Source organism: Sus scrofa, chromosome 7, assembly GCF_000003025.6.
Source record: "Sus scrofa isolate TJ Tabasco breed Duroc chromosome 7, Sscrofa11.1, whole genome shotgun sequence".
Taxonomy (NCBI): domain Eukaryota; kingdom Metazoa; phylum Chordata; class Mammalia; order Artiodactyla; family Suidae; genus Sus; species Sus scrofa.
Window position 1 is genome coordinate 31,105,970 of NC_010449.5, and position 18,940 is coordinate 31,124,909.

The window sequence follows — 18,940 nt, forward strand, 5'->3', positions numbered from 1 at the left end:
AACCTGAAACCTCATGGATCCTAGTTGGGTTTGTTAACTGCTGAGCCATGAAGGGAATGTCCTAACTCATAACTAAAGTTTTAAATGACAAAAGATTAATCCTGCCACCTTCTCTCACAGAGATATTTGAATTTGGGACCCAAGGAACACAAGTTTAGCTCAAAGGAGTTATCCTTTAATGATGGGAAGCACCAGTATGAAAGATCTCTGATGAAGGGGTAGTGATGATGAGGGTTCTGCCTCCCCAAAGTTCAGATGGAGAATCTGCCTGTGGACCTCACCTCAGCCACCTTGGTCCCCGGCCTCGGATGACTGCTTCTCTCCCATCTCTTGCTTACTGCTGCTTTATCCAGATTGCCATCATCCCGCTCTCCAAACCCTGGGGGAGATCTTGGGCTCTGGCTTGGAAGGTTCCAGTTCTGATTCTTTGTCTTCCAGAATCTGAGTCCCTGGCCAAAAGAATCCTGTCCTAGGTCCCCTGCATCTGTGGGGTCTGTCTTCAGCTTGGCATCTCCACACTGCCGCTGGTTTCCACATTGCCCCTCCAGTCATCTAACCCCTCTGCTGCCACCAGTCTTTCAGGCAACCCCAAGCATTCTCAGGCTGATGGGAGGCAGGGAGGAAGGTCAGGGATGCTCTGCCTCTCCTTGGGATTCCCATGAACTCACCATTCCTTCACTCTTTCATTCATTCAGCAAACACTGATTGAGCACAACTATGCATCATGCATATGCTTAGGACCGGGGATGCAGTGGTGACCAAATTGGGGTCTTACCCTCAAATGTCTGACAAGCGAAAGAGACCAGTACAGTACAGATGGCCAGGCCATCGCAGGGGTAGGTTTCAAGGACCACTGAGCTCCAAGCCTGCTGGTGCAGTAGGAAGACTTCATAGACAAGGTACATTTAAGCTGGATCTTGAAGGTGGTAGTGGCTTGCCAGCTGGCAGGAACATGGCATGTGCCAGGCCTGGTGGCCTGGGTGAGATCAGAAGAGAAATATGAAATGTCACTGGAGAGGAGGGTTTGGGACTGGTAGAGAAGACAACATATGTCATGGGAGGGGTTGAAACTTAACTCTGTCCATGGGAGACACACTGAACGCCTGAACCAAGGCCGCAGCAACGGGGGTCAAGGGGAAGCTTGGAACTGAGGGAGGTTTCACAAGTTTCACCCTCAGGATCTAGTGACATGTTGGATGGCGGAGGAGGAGAGAGTCTTTTCAGACTCTGAGACATCCAGCTGGGGCTGCTGAGTGGGTTATGGGGCCGTTAACCCTAGGATAGAGACCAGAAGGACAGGAAAGGGGAGAGGGTTGAGAGGAACAGTGAGTTTAGCTGGGGTTCGATTCAGCTTAAGATCTTGAAAAATACCAGTGGAAATATCTACAAGTACGTAAAAATTTAGGACAAGTTAGAAGAGAGAGGAGGGAGCCAGAGACATAGATGTGAAAAATCGGACCCATAGAATTAGACTTCAAAGGAAAATGGGGCTAGAAAGAGAGATTCGGGAGTCATCGGCACACTGGTGGCAACTGGAACCATAATGCCCCACAAGGTGGGATGAACTGCCCCCTCCTTTGTACTGGACCTTCCACATGACTTATCAGTAGCTCTCCAACAACCTGCAAGGTCAGAATTTTATCCTAGATGAGGAAGTTGAAGCTCAGAGAGGTGAAGAAATGTGCTCAAACTCACCCATTGTTGGAGCTGGTGTTTCAAGTTAGAATCATGTGACCACAGAGCCGATATTCTTTCCTCCACCCTTGCTGTCCCGGGTTAGAGTCCCAGGGGAGGCCACATAATGTGAAAAGTGAAAAGAGCCAAGCTCTAAGCATTTAAGAGGCCAGTGGAAGGGAGAGTGGCTGGCAGGGTTTTGGGGAAAAGGCAGGACTCCAAGATGGGAAAGGAAAACGTTTAGAGCTTCTGATGATGCAGAGAGGTCAGGCCAGATAGAGTTGGCCAGCAGCCCCAGATGTGGAAGTCAGTAGAGACCCGGAAGAGGGGTGTTAGAGGGGGCTGGGCCAGACAGCACAAGGGTGAGTGGTGACAGAAGCAGTGGAGACAGAGAGCGGAAGTAATCCGCCAAGAAGTCCAGGAGACTGAAAGGACAGGAGGCAGCAGGGTCCAGGGGAGTCTGCTACTGCTGTGGGATGCTGAGGCTTCTACTGTGTCTACAGGAGGAGAAGGAGAGGATAACTGACAGCACCAGTTCCCTGTAGGGCACATGGATGTGGGATTGGCCTTGGTCCAAAGGAGGGACCTCTCCCAGGAGTGGAGGGAGCGGGCACAGGAGACAGGAAGTTCATGCCAGATCACTGTTGGCTTTTCAGTGAAACAGAAGTCGAGAGCTGAATGGAGAAGCAAGGGGGCTGAGGATGGCAGAGGGGAATCCAGAGCTGGGAAAGGCAGCTGTGCAGAAGGAGACAGGACAAAGGCTCAGGAAAGTCTGGAGACTGGCCGTGTGATGTGGAGAAGTCTGGAACCACACATCAATGTTGATGCCAACTGGCAGGGTGGAGACCTTTGTTTCCTTCATGGAAGCAGCCAGGGAGCAGGTGGAGAGGAAGCAGGTGGCAAATTGACTCAGGTGTGGGGGTGGGCAGGGAGGAAGGGCTTGGAGGACACTGGGATGAGGGGCCAAGGAGGCTGAGCAAGTGGAGGGGCTGGAACAGGGGCGGGCGGCTCGGACCAGGCCACCCCCTCCCCCACCAGGTCCTGGCAGGCCTGCTAGTGGACCATAAAGACAAGACCAAATGCCTTGGAACAAGTTACTCCTAGAATCCCAAGGCTGGAACAGACTTTGAGAGAACGTTTCTTCCAATCTTCTGTTTCCATGGCCAAATGGCGCCTGCCATCCTGGGCAGGTGAGAAACAAGGACTGACCAGGGTCAACCTGTCCACTGACCTAATACAACCCCCCCCTTCTTCTATTTTTTTTTAATTGTTTTTGTTGTGACTGTTCCCTTTTCTCTATATATTTGCTAAGTACTGATTTTTGTTTATCCTTCTATCTTATCCATCTCTTTCTGTTTAAGCGTCACCAAGAGTCTCCTCAAATTCCCCCTAATGTCTTCCAGCCTTCCTGGCTAATTGACTCTGGTGTCCTCTGACTTGCCCTGGTGCTCTGTCTGATTGCTTGACATTGCATTCAGATATTACTTTGCACATACAAATCTTGCCTTCCTGGTAAGACCCAGGGCCTTAGGGGGATTGGCCTTGTGATGCGAAGGGGTCTTGTATCCTGCCCTGGTGCTGAAACACATCTTTGATCAGGCACCACATTTTCTATTTCCTTTGCACACTCTAGAGGGCAGAGGACCGCGGGCATTGAATGGAGGATAGACGTACCATACACCACTTGACAGGATTCCTTGATGGATCACATCATCAGGAAAAGGAAAAGCGAAAACTGGAAGTGGGGGGACTGGCAGCTCAGAGGGTACAGGCCAGGGCGCACTGATCTGGGAGTCAGAAGTCAGGGGAGCCCCAGTTCTGCTTCTAGCTTTGCCTCTGAAATACCATGTGTGACTCAGGGCAGCCCTGTGACCTCTCGTCATCAGACAAAGGTGATGGTTAAGTCCCCTGAAATTCTACTCCTCTGTGACCCTCCAGAGCAAGCGCACTGCCCTCCAACGTCTTGAATGTGAAGGGGCTGGTCTATGACCCTCACACCACTGGGCCTGGTCTGCCCCAAGTGATTAAACTGTCACAGTAACAAGAATGTGTTAGGTCTCTCTGTTTTCAGAGACTGAAGAGAGAACAGAGAAGGGTACGTATTTCAGAGCCAAGCCTAGGCCCCAAGCCCTGGCTCTGTTCCTTCTTTTTTTTTCTTTCTTTTTTTTACTTTCTGCTTTTCTTTCTCCTTCCTTCCTTCCTTTCTTCCTCTCTCTCTCTCTTTCTTTCTTTCTGGGCCTCAGCTGCAGCATATGGAACTGAAACAGAGCTGCAGCTGCTGGCCTATGCCATAGCCACAGCAACACCAGATCCGAGCTTCATCTGCAACCTACACCACAGCTCATGGCAATGTCAGATCCTCATCCCACTGAGCGAGGCCAGGGATCCCCATCCTCATGGATACTAGGCGGGCTCATTACCGCTGAGCCACAAGGGGAACTCCGCTCTGTCCCTTCTTATTCAGTCATCTGGGAAAAGTGACTTTAGCCTCACTTTTCCATCAACAAAATGAAGATAACAATTCTTGCCGGATAGGCCTGGCACATAGAAAAGCACTGAGTGAGTGGTAGCAGTGAGCTCTGATTTGTGCCCTAGAGTGTCTGTGCCTTTTTGAGGCAGGAAAGAGGTACAAAGCGGTAGGGAAAGGGGGATTCTGGAGCTACTCTACCTGGCAGGTAAGTGTCCTTCCAACTTTCCAATTCCAATGTGCTGCTGATGAGGGCAGTGTGCTGATGAGGGCAGTGTGCTGGAATGCTTGGCATTTTGGGAACTTTCTCACCTATGGGAGGGTGGTGAGGCTCACCCCCAGCTGGCTGCATCACACTTCGCTGTGTCAAAGTCTGGCCTGGGACAAGACTGGTTGTCCCCAGGCACTAAGACACCTTTCCTAAAGACACTTGAGGCCTTTGTTCCTTTTGAGAAGTAGTGGAAATACCAACAAAGAGCCACCACCTATGGAACGCCTATATGCCAGGGGTTTTCCATTCATGATCTCATTTAATTAACACCATAACCCTATGAGATGGGTGTTTTTACTCCTTTTGTCAGAAGAAAAAACTGAAGCTCACCGAGATTGAGTAACCTACCTGAGTCACAGCTGAGATCTGAACTGCAGGTTTATTTCCTCTAGAGCCAGTGTAGTTAAAGAGAGATGATGCCTCACTTGGGAGGTTGTGTGGACATACCCACTTTCTAGATGAGGAAGCTGAGGCTCAGAGAAATGAAATAACTCAGTCAAAATAGATATTTGGCGGGACATTGACCTTGGGGTAGCCTAGTTTCCATGTGCACTTGTTCTCTGTTAGACTATGTTGCCTGTCAAGATAGAGGCCCTGGACTCATTTACAGATGGGGAAGCTGAGGGGCAGAAAGAAAACCAAAAGCTCATGGGAGGAGACTTGGCAGGGGAGGAGGAGTCCCTGAATGTGGCAGAGCCCTGGCAGAGGTGTCCTTGGAAGCAGGATCAGAATCGAGAGGTATTGGCTCTGGGCCCGCCAGCCCCATCCTCTCCCTAGACATTTGCAGGAGAAATTAGAGTGAAACGCATGACAGAGGTATTCCTGAAAAAAAAGTAAAGCCCCAAAGCAAAGTGCAGCCTGAGAGTGAGTGTGGGAAGCCCAGAGAAGCCGGGGACGCCGGGGACATTCTGCCCCTGCCAGGGAGGGTCCAGCCTGCACTGCTGCTTTGGTAGTAGCACTTGCAAAAGACATCTCTCTATTCCTGCCTTGTTATCTTCCTAAGTAGCTATCCAGTTGTGAGTCCCTGCAGAAGTAGACAGGGCAGAGCACCCCAATTCACAGTACCCTACGGATATAAGACCTGTTTCTGCTCTGAAGGAAACTTGAATAAAAGACACCAAGACGCAAGAGATATGGAGGCTAAAGTGGGGCCACCTCCTCTCCCTCCCCGCAGGCCAGGGTAATATCCATACTCCCAGGCCCAGGAAATCATGCTGAGCTGGAGAGGAGATCTGAGATGACCTACTAATCTGCCATACAGAATCCTCTATGCCCACCTCATCTGTGGTGTAAAGGCAGGCTGGAGCCCCGCCTCCCTAGGGGCCCACTGGAGCGCCCACCAGTGTCCAAAGCAAGGCAGAGGCAGAGCAAGGCGCCATGCCATCGCCCTTCCCTGCCTTGGGGGGGCTAATCAGCTCTCTGTGCCCCCATGTAGATCAGGCACCATCTGGCATCCTCCAATTCCTTTTCTTTCTTCTTCTTCTTTTTTTTTTTTAAACCACACTCCTGTTTGGGGCAAAGAAGATGGCAAGTTTGCACTTGTTCTCCAGCCCTACACGTAATTGGTGGCAGCAGGCAAAGCTGCTTCAAGGGGAGGGGTTTGCCAATGGAATGAAGGAAGGAGGGAGTCCTAGAGTGACAGGGCTGGAAGGGACCTCAGAGATCATCAAATCCAACCTTTCGTGGCCTACACACCATTCCCAGGACCTATGTGCTCCCATTCCAACCGTCAATTCTCATGCCAAGCAGGGGTTCTCCAGGCCTCCTCCCCCAGCCTTCCCAAGGGCACTCTTCTTCCTACCACTGAGCTAATCCACCCTCTTGTTTTCTAGATGAGGTCACTGAGGCCCACTGAGCTGTGATTTGCCCAAAGGTAATCTTCATCCCAGGACAGAGGCAGGACAAGCACCTCAAATGCCTGAGTCTGTTTGCAGCCTCCTCCTTTTCCAGTCAGTCTCCAGGGAAGGAAAGTCTCAGGGTTTCTCCTGGGGGTTAAGGAATCCTCTGACAAAGCCCACCTGTCACCCCAGCTAATGTGGGCTGCCAGCATCGATGGGCCTAAGAACTGAGTTATTTTCAGGGGGATGCTGGTCATTGTCCCTTCCTCCTGGGTACCCTGAGGGCTCTGTGAGGTTAGTCTGGACCCCAAAGGTCTTCTCCCTACAGAAAACTAGCTCTGAATTGTAAGTACCTGCCTGGGGCAGGACAGTCTGAGGCTGAGCAAAGCCTCATACTCCAAGATGGCTCTCACCACCTTTCAGGAGGTCCTTCCTCTTTCCCCTCAGATGGAAGGAGAGAAGATGCAGAGTTGGTGAAAGCATCAGGAGGTGTCGGCCATGCTGTGCATGGTTCAGGGACACTGCTCCTCTGGCACACTTTCCCCTATTTTTAAAAATACCGTTTATCTTTCCTTTTCCGCTTCTTCGAGTTGGAAGGATGAAAGTTTAAGAATGTTCTGGTCGGGACCACATCTTGAAGGTGGGAGGGCAGGTTTGGAGGAGAATGTCGTGCCTGTCTTTGAGTCCTGTGTTTACCTACACACATAGACAGATTTCTGCGGGTTAGCTTTTGCCCCTGTGCCCAGCAAAGGAGAGTGTTTTACACCGGAGCCCTGGTCTCTACGGGGTAGGGTATACTGAGGCGCCACCTCCGAGGCCTTAACTGCAAAGGAGTCTGCCCTGGACCTGGCACTTTCAGCTGGGGGAAGACTACTTTCTTCCTGGTCCTCAATTAAAGTGGACTCAGCACTAGGATGGGGATTGAGTCTTGCGGGTGTGGGAAGAGTTGGGGGGGGCGTGACTCGACCCGCTGTCGCTGTCGGTACCACTCTGTTTTTCGAAGTCCTGTTTGGCGGTGTCCTGCGTGTCCGGCTGGGACAGGGGGCACGCCTGAGTGCCCATGCAATCCGGTCCGCCCTAACCTCCCCGACACCCTTCACGTTCTTTGTCTGCTCTTGAAGGTGTGCGTGCAAACCTGCGTCGCACAGCTCTCCTCGCGTGCGAGCGTGGGGGCGCACCCAAGCTCCCCGCTCTCTACGCTGGGAGAGCGGACCAGCCAGAGCCCGGTGCTGTTTGGTCTGGAGCGGAGCGGGGCTTGCATTGATCCATTGATTGTGCGAGGTCTGCGCCTGACCTCCCTGCTCCCGGGGAAGCCGTTTCCATGGAGACCGGGCCCGCTCCCCCAGCGCCGGATTGTAAATTCCTGCAGGCAGCGGCCCGGCAGCCTGGGGAGGGGGCTGCCGCGCCCGGGCGCGCAGGGGGAGCGGCCGCCGCGCCGAGGCCCCATTTGAAAGAAAAAAGGGCACGAAAAAGGAGGTGGTGGAGCAGGAGGAGGGGGAGGAGGAAGAAAACGAAAAGGAGCGAGGAGAGGAGGAGAAAGAGGAGGAGGAGGAGAAAGGCGAAGAAAAAGAGACGGAGCCTGAGAGACGGAGAAAGAGCGAGAGAGGAAGAAAGAGCAGCAGAAAGGGCGTGTTTCTGGCGCTGCGTTTCCCCTCCCCTTTCTCAGGTCCCTCGCTCGGGCTCGGCGCGCTCTCCGGCTGCAGCTCTCTCCCGGCGAAGCTGGGACTTCGGGGGGATTGTACGGAGCAGCCCCGCCGCCGCCGCTCGCCGAGCCGGGCTTGGAGAGGGCGGGGGCCGCCCTCCGACAGCGGCGCGGAGCGTCCCCAGCCTCGTCGCGGTCGCCGCCTCGCTCTCCCCGGCGTCGGGCCGGGAGAAGCCGGCAGCATCGCGAGCCTCCCGCCGAGGGCGCCGCGGTCCGGGACCAGCGCCCGCAGCCCCCGGCCCGGCCCCGGCGGGGCGCCCCCACCCCTCCCCCCTCCGGCGCGCGGGGGCCCGGCCCGCTTCCGCCCTCCCGGGTCTGCGAGACCAGCCCCGGCCGCCCGGCCGCCCGTAGCTCCAGCCATGGGCTCGGGGCGCGTGCCCGGGCTCTGCCTGCTCGTCCTGCTGGTCCACGCCCGCGCCGCCCAGCACAGCAAAGCCGTGCAAGGTAAGGAAGGAGGGGCGCGCGGGCGCGGGGCTGCCGGGGCTGCAGGGCCCGAGGGCGGGGGCGCCTTTCCCGAGGGACAGGGCAGGTGCCGGGAAGCGTGCGGCTGTCAGGACCGGGCACCGGGCACCCGCACTCCTTGGCTGGGACCTGACTTCGGGGCGCTGCGCCCCGGGCCCCCAGGCGAAAGGCTGGAGAAGCCGGGGCGGCACGGATGAGTGAGAAGTTGGGGGTCAAAAGTGACCACGCACCTCAGAATTCTGCCCGACTGCACTGCCACAGCAGCATCTTCGAAAGACTTCTCGTCCTCCAGAAGTAGGATCTTCTCTGCTTTCAAACACTGCCAGAAACTTCAGGTCTGGCCTGGAGAGACTGAAAGAATGAAAACTTTTCCAGCCATGCCATATTATTTCTTCCCCTCGTCCCCAGTCCTCCTCAAAGTTAGACAGAAATTTCGAAGTTGTTGTCTTATCGGTAGAAAAAATGTTAAAAATAGGATCTTTTATGGAAAACCAAAAAACCAACTTGTCTCTCCCTGGATGGTAGGGGCTGAAGGAGAGAAGAAAACTGCGACTCTGGCCCTGGGCAAGAATGTCGCATTTCTGCCTCTTTGGGGGGAAATCTCTTTCCTCTTTCATGGCTTTCATTTCTTATCATAATATTTATTTATTAAAGGCCTCTGGTTTCCAATTCCATTTAAATCCAGGTCAGAATTGCATTGAAATAACAAAGTAAAATTCCAGGCTGGGGAGCCTGACAGATCCCTCCAGGAATTAGAGAGAGACAGGGAGGCCCTCCCGCCCCCTTCCCTGACCCCAGGCTCATTGCCTGGCCAGTCCCAAGGCTGTGCTGGCAGACACCAGGCTGGTGGGCTACAATTCTCCTGGGGTCAGCCTCCCCTCCCCCTTGACCTCCTGCTGCACCCTTCCCGCATTGAGTCCTCACCCAGGAAGAGATTTATATGGACAAAAAGAAAATTCCTCCTGGTAAAGCTTTGCCCTGGAGAATATGATTCTGCCTATTGTCGTAGGGGCTCCTTGAAGCCAGGTTGGGGTGTGGAGGTGGCTGGGCCAGAAGGGAATGTTGAACTTGAGAGTTGGGGAAGCCAGAGTCTCTAGCAGTCAGGTCGCTGTGTCCTGGAGCCTGAGCACTTGACTCTTAAGTTGCTCTGTGTCCTGGATGGAAGGTGCCATATCAGTGCCATCCTCTTCTCCCCCAGCACTCCTTCTTCAACTACTCTCTTTCTCCTCCAGCCTGTGCTTTAACAGACCCAAACACTAGAGACCCTTGGCTGTCAAATACCGGACCCCACTCCCACCCCTGCCAACTCCAAAGTACCTCTTCTCTAGTCTTGGTTCCAGACAGCCCACTACCACTGCCACCCCCAGTCTGTGAGCAGCCCCTCTCCCCGCTGGATTTGCTTGTGTTTTCATAAACAAAGCTGGCTTTTGTAGTGCATGCTGACTTACTCATAACATGGAATTAGCTAGGGAGTTTAGTCTGAAGGAAGGAACAGATTTCATGCAGTAATCTAGAGACAAGATAAGGACCTCTTTCAAGTTGGAGCCAGTGTCTGTAGTGGCCTAGTGAGACTGGGGGCAAAAGGGGGAGCAAGCAGTATTGGGGGGGTCGTGGGGCAGATGGAGACTTCTAGAAGGGACAGGTGCCATCAAGCCCAGGCTATCAAGCCCAGGCTTTCAAGCCTGGGAGATTAACTTGTCCTTCAGGGACAGAAGGACTCAGAATCTCTCCAAGGTACTTCAGGCTCCCTCTTTCACTTTATCCTGCTGGCGCTGTGGGAAATGCAGCCAGAGTGGAGGCCCTGCCCTCAGGGAACTTAGAGGCTATAGTTTTGCCCACTGCTTATCTCACATTCAAGCCACACTTGCTCTGACTGGGCTGCAGTTAGCTGTGCATCTTCCTTCCTTCTTGATCCCTGAGTCTAGGTGTGCATAGATTCCAAGCCTGTCACTTCAGCTACTTTTAACCCTACTAGCCGGGAAATTTATCAAACTGGTCTGCCAGAGATTGCCTAATAATAAGCCTACTGGGTTAGAAGAATGTCTCTGGTCCCAAATCCGCAGGCCAATGTTGCAGGAAGGACAACTTCTGAGCAGGCAGAGCAGCCTTACCCATAGACAGTGCTGTGGATGGCCCTTGCTCCCAAACTTATCACCAGTGCCTGAAGGTGTGCTCTGAATGCCACATGCTTTTAAACGATGCTCTAGCAGGTCTTTAAGATACAAATACCCTTGGCAAGTATGTTGCCAAGATTTCCTGCACCTCTGGGGATATATCTGTGTCTCTGTGTCTTTTCTCCAGAGATTTACCAGGGAAAACCAAAGTGGTATGGAATGGAGAGGGCAGGGACAAGGAGAGGAGCCCTGAGTATGCAGGTGAATGTGTGTGTGTGTGCGTGTGTGTTTGTGTGTGTGCGTGCGTGCGTGCGTGTGTGTGGTTTACCACGCTCACCCACAGGTGACATAGCTGGGTGTCTGTCTGTTGTGACTGAGTCGTTAAGCATGTATAGGGATGTTTAGGTGTCTTTGAGAACTGTGTGTGGATACGTGGGTGGGTGAGCTTGTGTGCCTGGGAAACAGTGAGAATAGGGTACATGGTTTTGAGTGTTTTTCAAGTGCCTGTCTGTGTATTTTAAAGTAGACAGACTGGATAACCAGGATAATTGTTAACTTAAAAGCATTAATTTGCTTTGCTTTTGGGGGGGGGGTGTGCAGCAGTGGTTAAAAAGACCTAATCCTTGCATAGGGCTCAGGTTACAGCTGAATGAAAAGGTCTCCTGGCCTCCTGGGGAAAACTTGTCCCCAGGGCGGGCAGAGAGAGCCAGCCTAGCCGTTTAGTTTACCTGGTTGTTTTCTCTCCTCATTAGGGACAGAATTTTGATAAAGTCGTGTATTTAGAGTTTCCTAGTAACGCCATCCCTGGGACTGAGAGCCTTCATCTGGTGGCAAACAGTGTCTCTCTGTCTCTGTGCGTCTCTCCGGGTCTCTGTCTGGGTGTATGTGTGTCTCTTTCTCCCCCCACCGCTCTCTTCCTCTTTAATGTGGCTGTTTCCTCTCCTCCCCGCTTCCCTGGGCTCCTGTGGCCAGCCCTTACAGTGAGGGGACTGTTCCTCCTAGCCCCTCCCTCCAAAATATGAAATGAAAACCATAACCGAGTCAGCGGGTGAGGGTGGCCCCGTGGGCAGGCGGCTACTGCCCGTGCCGCATCCAGGTCACTCTGGGGAGAGAGGGGCAGGGCCAGTCCCCATTCTTGCCAGCATGATCTTCAGTCAGTTCCCTTTAAGCCTGACCCCCCCCCCTTCATTTTTCCTAGAGGGTGGAGAAGGGGGGTGGACAGCTTAGAAATTCCTCAGGAATCCCTTTGACCTCTCTTCTCTCAGTGACCTGTCCCCTGGGGGGCTGGGAAAAGCCTGGGCCAGGGGAGGTCTCCTCTTCTTCCCCCTCATCTCCTGAGTCTCTGCAGGCAGGAGCGAGAGAGAGGAGATGAGAAGACACTGAGGCCAGAATAACTGCAGGCAGAGAGAAAAAAAAGGTTTCAGCAACCCCGAAATGAGATTGTTTCCTGAAACCTTGAGGAATCCGAGAACTTGAGAACCGGTTTGAGATGTGAGTGACTGGGACCTGTTGTAAAAGGAGCTGGCCCTGGGTGTGAGTCTGGGAATGCGTGGTGTGCACTCACTGGGGCGTGTGAGCGTGCATGTGCATGACTCAGGGTGTGTGTGTGTGTGTGCGCGCGCGCGCGCACGCGTGCGTGAATGCAGTGCTCCGGTGAGAGGAAGAAGGAAGCCGGCCATGTGCATTTTGTTTTCATTGGAGAAGTAAAGAAGTCAGCTGAGTTGGAGGGGAGGGGGTGGATGGCTTCAGACCCTCTTGAGGAGGTGGAAGTAAAGGAGCTTGCTGCCTGAATTAACCCAGTCCCTGCCCCCAGCTCTGGTCCCCGTGTGTCAGGGTGTGGGCCTCTTTTGACGTCCTGTACCCTTAGCACATGACCGCCAACAAGAAAGAGTCCCTGTCAGGGCTGGAAACTGCGGAGCTACTCTGAGGCTGGCAGTGCCCGCAAGAGGCCCAGACCTGGGGACAGCTTCTTCAGGCTCAGCTGTTAGACAGGAGTATGGAAACAGAGGGGCTGCTGGTCCTTGCAGGGAAAGTGACACCGCTGCCCACCCAGGGATGTTCGAGCGGTAGAAGAGCTAGTCGCCTGGCCTGATGGGGAACACAGACCCTCCTCTTGCCCCTTTTGGCCCCTCTGTTGCCAGACTGGCCCCTGTGTTCTTTACATGCTACAAACTGCCAGCCCCAGATGGCTTGGGGTGGGGAGTGTGACAGGTACCAGTGGGTTTAGGTAAATGCAGAGCCTGAGGATTGGGGCCTCCGAGGAAATAAGTGAAATTCTCTTTCTCACTCATAAAATGGACACATAACCATAGGATCCCTTTCAGCTCTGAGATTAAGCATCTCTTAGAAATCCTTCCTGCTGAAGGTGGAATAGCAAGCCCCACTCCTCCCCAAGCTCTGGCCGGAATCTTAGGCCCTTTCCTCCCTGGGTCTGCTTCACTGTCCCCTGCCCAGGGCTACATCATGTGGCTACTCTTCCTTTCCCCACCCAGTGATGTGGGCACATATCTGTAGTTCTTACTGTGTCCTTAAGTGGGGGCGCTCCCCCTGGAAACAGCCCCTGCCGAACAAGTGTGTGAATGGGTATGTATCCAACAACACTAGGAAGAAGAGCTGAAATGTTTGGGTTCTGGGCAAGGCCCCAGGGCCCCAGTTCAGGTCCCACACCATATATTCTCACTTCCAAGTCTAGCTCTCTCTATTCTGCTCCAACCTAGACAGCTCCCCTTGTCAGAGCAAAGCACTGTTCCACAGCTGCCATTGGACTTTGCAATTTGGCCCTTCAGGTGGAATGATGACTCTTAAGTAGGGTGCTGTGCCCCACGGTGCTCCTGTGGCTGTAACCACAGCCCCAGAGAGCCGCTGGGTTTGCATTTCAGAGCCCCAGGCCAGGGCCTGTCTGCATCAGGTCCCTGATGGTAACAAGCTGAAGACAGAGCTGGGTGGGAGCTGCTGAGCTGGAGAGAAGACCCAGAGTGAGGAATCCTGGGTGAGGGTGGAGTGTCAGGATATGCGAGCATGGGGGGGGGGGGAGCGGGAGAAGGGGGGGGCGCTTAAAGGGTAGACCCTGGGGAGCAGGTTTACAGAGAGGACGTTTTTACAAGTTTCTAATTATATTTATTTGGAGTTTTCCTCTGGCGGTTTGAAGCTGTTAACAGCAGGAACCTGTATCCCTGGTGTTTGTTTTTGTTTCTAACCAGCTGCTTGGCCCAGCGTAGTGAATCCAAGGGCAGGAGACACCTGCCCACTGCTCACTCCCGCCCCTTCCTCACTGCTGCTCTGTCTGCTCCCAGCACAGTGCAGCCGCCCTCCTCCCGGCCCATGCGCAGCCCTGCCCTCCTGGCCACTGCAGGGCCCCTGCCCAAGGCCTCAGAGCATCCGTGTGCCTCCTGCTGACCCGCTACCAGGACCATCCGAATGTCAGTTCTAGGCCATTCCATGGTTATGTGTTAGATGTTTGCTTCATGCTGGGCTAGGTGCTGAGTGGGGGTGGGGGAGGCACAGTGACAGCTAAGGCACAGACTCCTCCCTCACAGGTTAGAGGGACAGTGTATGGTGAGAGCTCATCAGACCTTGAGGCAGAAAACCTCGGTCCAGGCTCCACACTAGCCGTTTTCTTTTCCCAGATACAGGCTCTGGGCTTGCTCCTCACCTCTCCAGTTCGAGGACCACATGAAATGACCTACGTGAAATAACTGTGCATACTTAGTGGAATTATCTGTCATCTGACATCATCACTGTTTATCTTGTTATTTTTCCATCAGTGTGGAGAGATAAGACTATAATCAGACCTGTGCCCCTGCCCACTGCTGCCTCTCCCTCTCCAGTGTTCTGTTCTTTCCCCCCTACTTCCACCATCCTCCGCCCTGCCTGTTCTCCAGAGACCTCTGACTCAGGGTTGTTGGGTCAGTCCACACTGAAAGGGAGAAAATCCTTGTCCACTTAGGGGTACATTCAAATGAGCAAGAAGCTGGATTAGGGGATAAATAAGGAGGCTGTCAGGTTCAGCCCTGCATTTCTGTAGCCACTAAGCACCAACTGCTCGTCCTGGCTCTTCTGTTGAGCAGGCTAAGCTGGCATAAGAGGGAAGCATACTTTTTTAACAAGAAAGTGCTCTGTCTCTTCTCCTTAGGGTCATCTGTGTGGTTTCCTGGACTCTCTACAAGCCTCCTCACCCCCACCTAGGCTTTGTCCAGGGTGAGGATGGGCCCAGGTTCCAGCTGAGGTCAAAGCCCAGTTCCAAACTGGGAAGTCAGCCTGAGACTGACTGGGATGCCAGGCTCCACCAGTTTCCCTAGTTGATCTAGAGGTAGAGCAGATGTGCAGGTACATGCAGGGGCACGTGCTGCAGGTTGGGGTGTCATGGCCAAAACCTGGGCCGGTTCTTCTCTGGAGGTTACCTGGATGTGGGAGGCAATGAGGAAGAAGGGGTAAAGGAACCAACCAGGAGCAGCCATAGAATGCTGGTCTCAGGTGGCCCCTGGCACCCTGTCATCAGGTGTTAGTTAGCACTGAGGCTGGGGACATGTGTCTGATGGGGATGCTCTGAAGAGATGCCCGAGCAGTCCCAGAGAACACCTGAAAACCCTGGGACCCTGTGGATTCCGTAAGAATACCTGGGAATCTGGTCCTAGATTTGTTGGCCCCAGTCTCTTCTGGCCCCAGCATGACCAAGTAGATGCCTTCAGTGAGTATATTTCCTTCTCTTGAGCTGTGAGCTATGGTGGAGGTCACAGATGAGGCTCAGATCTGGCATTGCTGTGGCTGTGGTGTAGGCCGGAAGCTACAGCTCCGATTAAACCCCTACCCTGGGAACTTCCATAGGCTGCAGGTGTGGCCCTAAAAAAAAAAAAAAGAAAAAGAAAAAAAAAAGACTAAATATTTTGGAGTTCCCAGGTGGCCAGCGGGTTAAGGATTCAGCGTTGTCATTGCTGTTGTGTGCGTCCAATTCCTGGCCCAGGAACTTCCATGTGCTGTGGGCAGGGCCAGGGGAAAAAAAAAACCCAAAAGACTAAATTTCTTGGGACTGCCTTCCCTCCAGATCAGTTGTGGGATTACAGGAGAGTAAAGAAGCGAGCTTTTTGGAGGTCCCTGGTGGTCTAGTGGTTAGTACTCGGCACTTTTACTGGAGCAGCTCAGGTTCAATCCCTGGTCTGGGAACTGAGATCCCACATCAAGCCACTACACAGCATGGCCAAAAAAGAAAGAAAAAAAAAAAAAAAAAAAAAAAAAAAACACTTTTTCTCTGCAGTAACAGAACAGAGAGATGATACAATAGGGACCTCATCCACTTATCCACCAACCCATCCATCTAGCCAGCCACACACCTGATTAGCAAACATTCACTAAATGCCTGCAGTGTATTAGTTTATCTTGTTCACTGTTGAAAGCCCAGCACCTAGCACAGTGCTTGGCCTGTTGCAAATGCTCAATAACGGTTTGCTGAATGGTTGTATGAATATGCTCAACTCTATTCTAGCTCCTGTACTTGCTTCAAAGATTCAGAAGCCATGATCTCAGGGAGCTCCCAGCTTCAGTAAGGAATATAGTACACAGAAACCAAAAGTTAAATAATGGTATAAGGTAGCACGTGAGGCATCACAAGATAGTGGTTGGTCAGGGGGTGTGAGGGCCTGACAGTAAAAGCCTTCGGAGTTAAGAGAAAGAGAAGGTGCAGCAAAGGGAGCTTCCCAGCAATGGCACCTCACCTGGGTCCCCAGTGATGGGTTAGGTTTGAAGGCATTTCAGGGGCGGAAAATAGAGGAATGAGGTACATACAGCAAACATCCTGTGCTAACTGCAATAGGACAAGAAGATGCCAAACCATGTGGCTGCACTAGGACACCAGGCAAGCTTTCAGCCTTCTCACTGGGCCCAGCAGATCTGCCCACACCTACACCCACCCCCTCTGAGGAGAAAGGTAACTACCATGTTCATATAAAGGTGGGGTAGACTTGACCTATGGGCGTTTGCTTATCTGCAGCCTGCGTTCTTGCTCATTTCCACGTGTTATTCCAGTGCCAGACCTGTGTGAGATGCTGAAGTATATGAAGTGTTTCCTTGGGAGTCCCCCAGCTTCCCTTTTGGGGTGTACTTACTTTCCCCTCCTCAGGAGGGAATCTTAGGACTGTCTGTGTTGTAATAATCCACCTTTTCTAGTCTGTGCTCTAACCCTCCTATCCCCTGCCCCATCCCTCCCTCCCCCTCCCCACCCTTAGCAGAATTTATGGAGTGCTCGGCTAGGTGCTGAAGCAAATCCAGAAGAAATGTCAGATGGTGCTGGGAAAAGCTGCTGCCGTTACAGACCTGTGCATTCATGCCAGGAGAGAGAGGCAGGGAGGTCTTGGCTCATCAGTGGTATCTCTGCTGCCACCACTCTCCCCGAATTCAGCTTTTGATTCCACCCAGTGCCTGGGGTAGGGGTAAGGGCACAAGAGGACAGCCCTCATAAAGGATCGTGGAGGGCAGTGCAGCTTTCCCAATGGCCCCTGATCCACTTCACCCTCCTCCTAGGGCTGTTCCCAGCATGGGCAGAGCGGGCAGTGGCACAGGCACCTGTGAGGATATGGCTCCCCCAAATTCCCTGTACTGTCATCACCTGCTCCCCTGACGCAGCACTTCCTCACACCAGGCCTTGAGAAGAAGAGGCAAGGGGAGAGGGGTTCAGAAAGGATCCTGGGGAGAAAGCTAGAAAGGAGGAATGAAGTGGTGAACCTTTAATGAGCCCTTAACTCTATGCCTGCACTGCAGTGCTCAGTATTTGATAAGTGATGCTCGTGGCAGCCCCACGAGGAGGTGCAGTTATCATTGCCCCATGGACAGAGGAAGGAGCTGTAAGCTCAGAGGCTGGCCTAGGACCACACAGACATGAGTGCAGCTGGCATCTGAACTTAGCTGGTATCACTCCAGAGCCCCTTTCTCAAACACTCTGTCATGCTGTTGCCCTTGGTCTCTTCCCTGATTCAGCAGATGGTCTAGCATGTTACCTGAGTTGGGAAAGGCAGACAGACCTGAAGATCCGCATGCAGCTGGTCTGAGAGAGAGCCTAGACATTCACTTTTTTTGGCCGTGCCTATTTTCCCAGGTCAGGAAGCGAACCTGCACCACAGCAGTGACCTGAGCTGCTGCAGTGACAATGCGAGATCCTTAACCCGATGAACCACAAGAGAACTCTTGACATTCACATTTTTTAAAGGTCCCTGAGGAGAAGTTCCTGTCATGGCACAGTGGTTAATGAATCTGACTGGGAACCATGAGGTTGTGGGTTTGATCCCTGGCCTTGCTCAGTGGGTTAGGGATTCGGCGTTGCAGTGAGCTGTGGTGTAGGCTGCAGACGCAGCTCAGATCCTGTGTTGCTGTGGCTCTGGCATAAGCCAGCGTCTACAGCTCCAATTAGACCCCTAGCCTGGGAACCTCCATATGCCATGGGAAGCGGCCCTAGAAAAGACAAAAAGACAAAAAAAAAAAAAAAAAAAAAGGAGTTCCTGTCATGGCGCAGTGGTTAACAAATCCGACTAGGAACCATGAGGTTGCGGGTTCGGTCCCTGCCCTTGCTCAGTGGGTTAACGATCCGGAGTTGCCATGAGCTGTGGTGTAGGTTGCAGACGCGGCTCGGATCCCGCGTTGCTGTGGCTCTGGCGTAGGCCGGTGGCTACAGCTCCGATTTGACCCTTGGCCTGGGAACCTCCATATGCCGAGGGAGTGGCCCAAGAAATAGCAACAACAACAACAACAACAACAAAAGACAAAAGACAAAAAGACAAAAAAAAAAAAAAAAAAAGTCCCTGAGGAATCCGTGTGCAGCCACTGGTCTAAACCAATGCATATGCCCAGCAGCATCCACTGTTTTGCCAGCCAGCTAGTAAACACCTGCACCCTTAGAGAACAAAATAAGATGAGACTGTGCCCTTGGGTGTTGAAGGGAATCCTGCTTGGACAAATTGTGGGTGGGCAGGTGTGGTGGGAGGGAGCTCTGAGAGAACAAACTGGCAAGAGGAGACACCGGATATAGTTTGGGGTCCAATTTCAGAGCTCTGTTTTAGGCTTGTTCTGCTTCAAAAGATTCCATCCAAATAGCTGAAGGGTCCCTTGCTCAGTGAGTGACCAGCCAAGTGAGGAAAGCAGAACATGCCACCCAAAATGGCTTAAAGCATCAGCGGAGCAACTCAGCCATGGCTGCAAGTGAGCTAAGGCAATCTGAGTCCCCTGGGATCCCGGACTCAGCAGGAATAGGGCTGCCAGGAGGAGCTTTCAGGAGGACAACTTTTGAGCCAGATTTGAGAAGCCAGGAACAGTGTAGCTACAAGAAAAAAGAAAAGACCTCGTCTCGAATGTGCAGAATGAGATGTGGTTGCGTGGAGAGGGGTGGAATGGTTGGGTGTTGGAAAGAAATACACACTGTGTGCAGGGAGG

At 52.9% G+C, this 18,940-nt stretch overlaps 2 protein-coding genes across 37 annotated transcripts in view; one reads left to right on the plus strand and one right to left on the minus strand.

The window, feature by feature from the left end:
• The window catches only part of TCP11 (t-complex 11), a 153,623-nt gene that overhangs the window by 98,510 nt on the left and 36,173 nt on the right, over window positions 1-18,940 (minus strand). For 11 of the 34 annotated variants that reach the window (XR_002345676.1, XR_002345675.1, XR_002345674.1 and 8 more), the window contains one exon: window positions 8,645-8,765. The gene's annotated coding sequence lies outside the window, so the exon portion shown is untranslated. Of the gene's footprint in view, window positions 1-281; window positions 6,947-8,644; window positions 8,766-9,338; window positions 15,362-18,940 lie in introns of those variants that run through there. The other 23 variants (XR_002345672.1, XR_002345671.1, XR_002345673.1 and 20 more) reach the window with 10 other exon arrangements.
• Window positions 7,627-18,940, plus strand: part of SCUBE3 (signal peptide, CUB domain and EGF like domain containing 3) — a 39,500-nt gene continuing 28,186 nt past the window's right edge. For all 3 annotated transcript variants that reach the window (XM_013977806.2, XM_021098615.1, XM_021098614.1), the window contains exon 1: window positions 7,627-8,396. In XM_013977806.2, coding sequence (XP_013833260.2) covers window positions 8,312-8,396 — 85 coding nt within the window. In that variant the 5' untranslated portion in view covers window positions 7,627-8,311. The remainder of the gene's footprint in view (window positions 8,397-18,940) is intronic.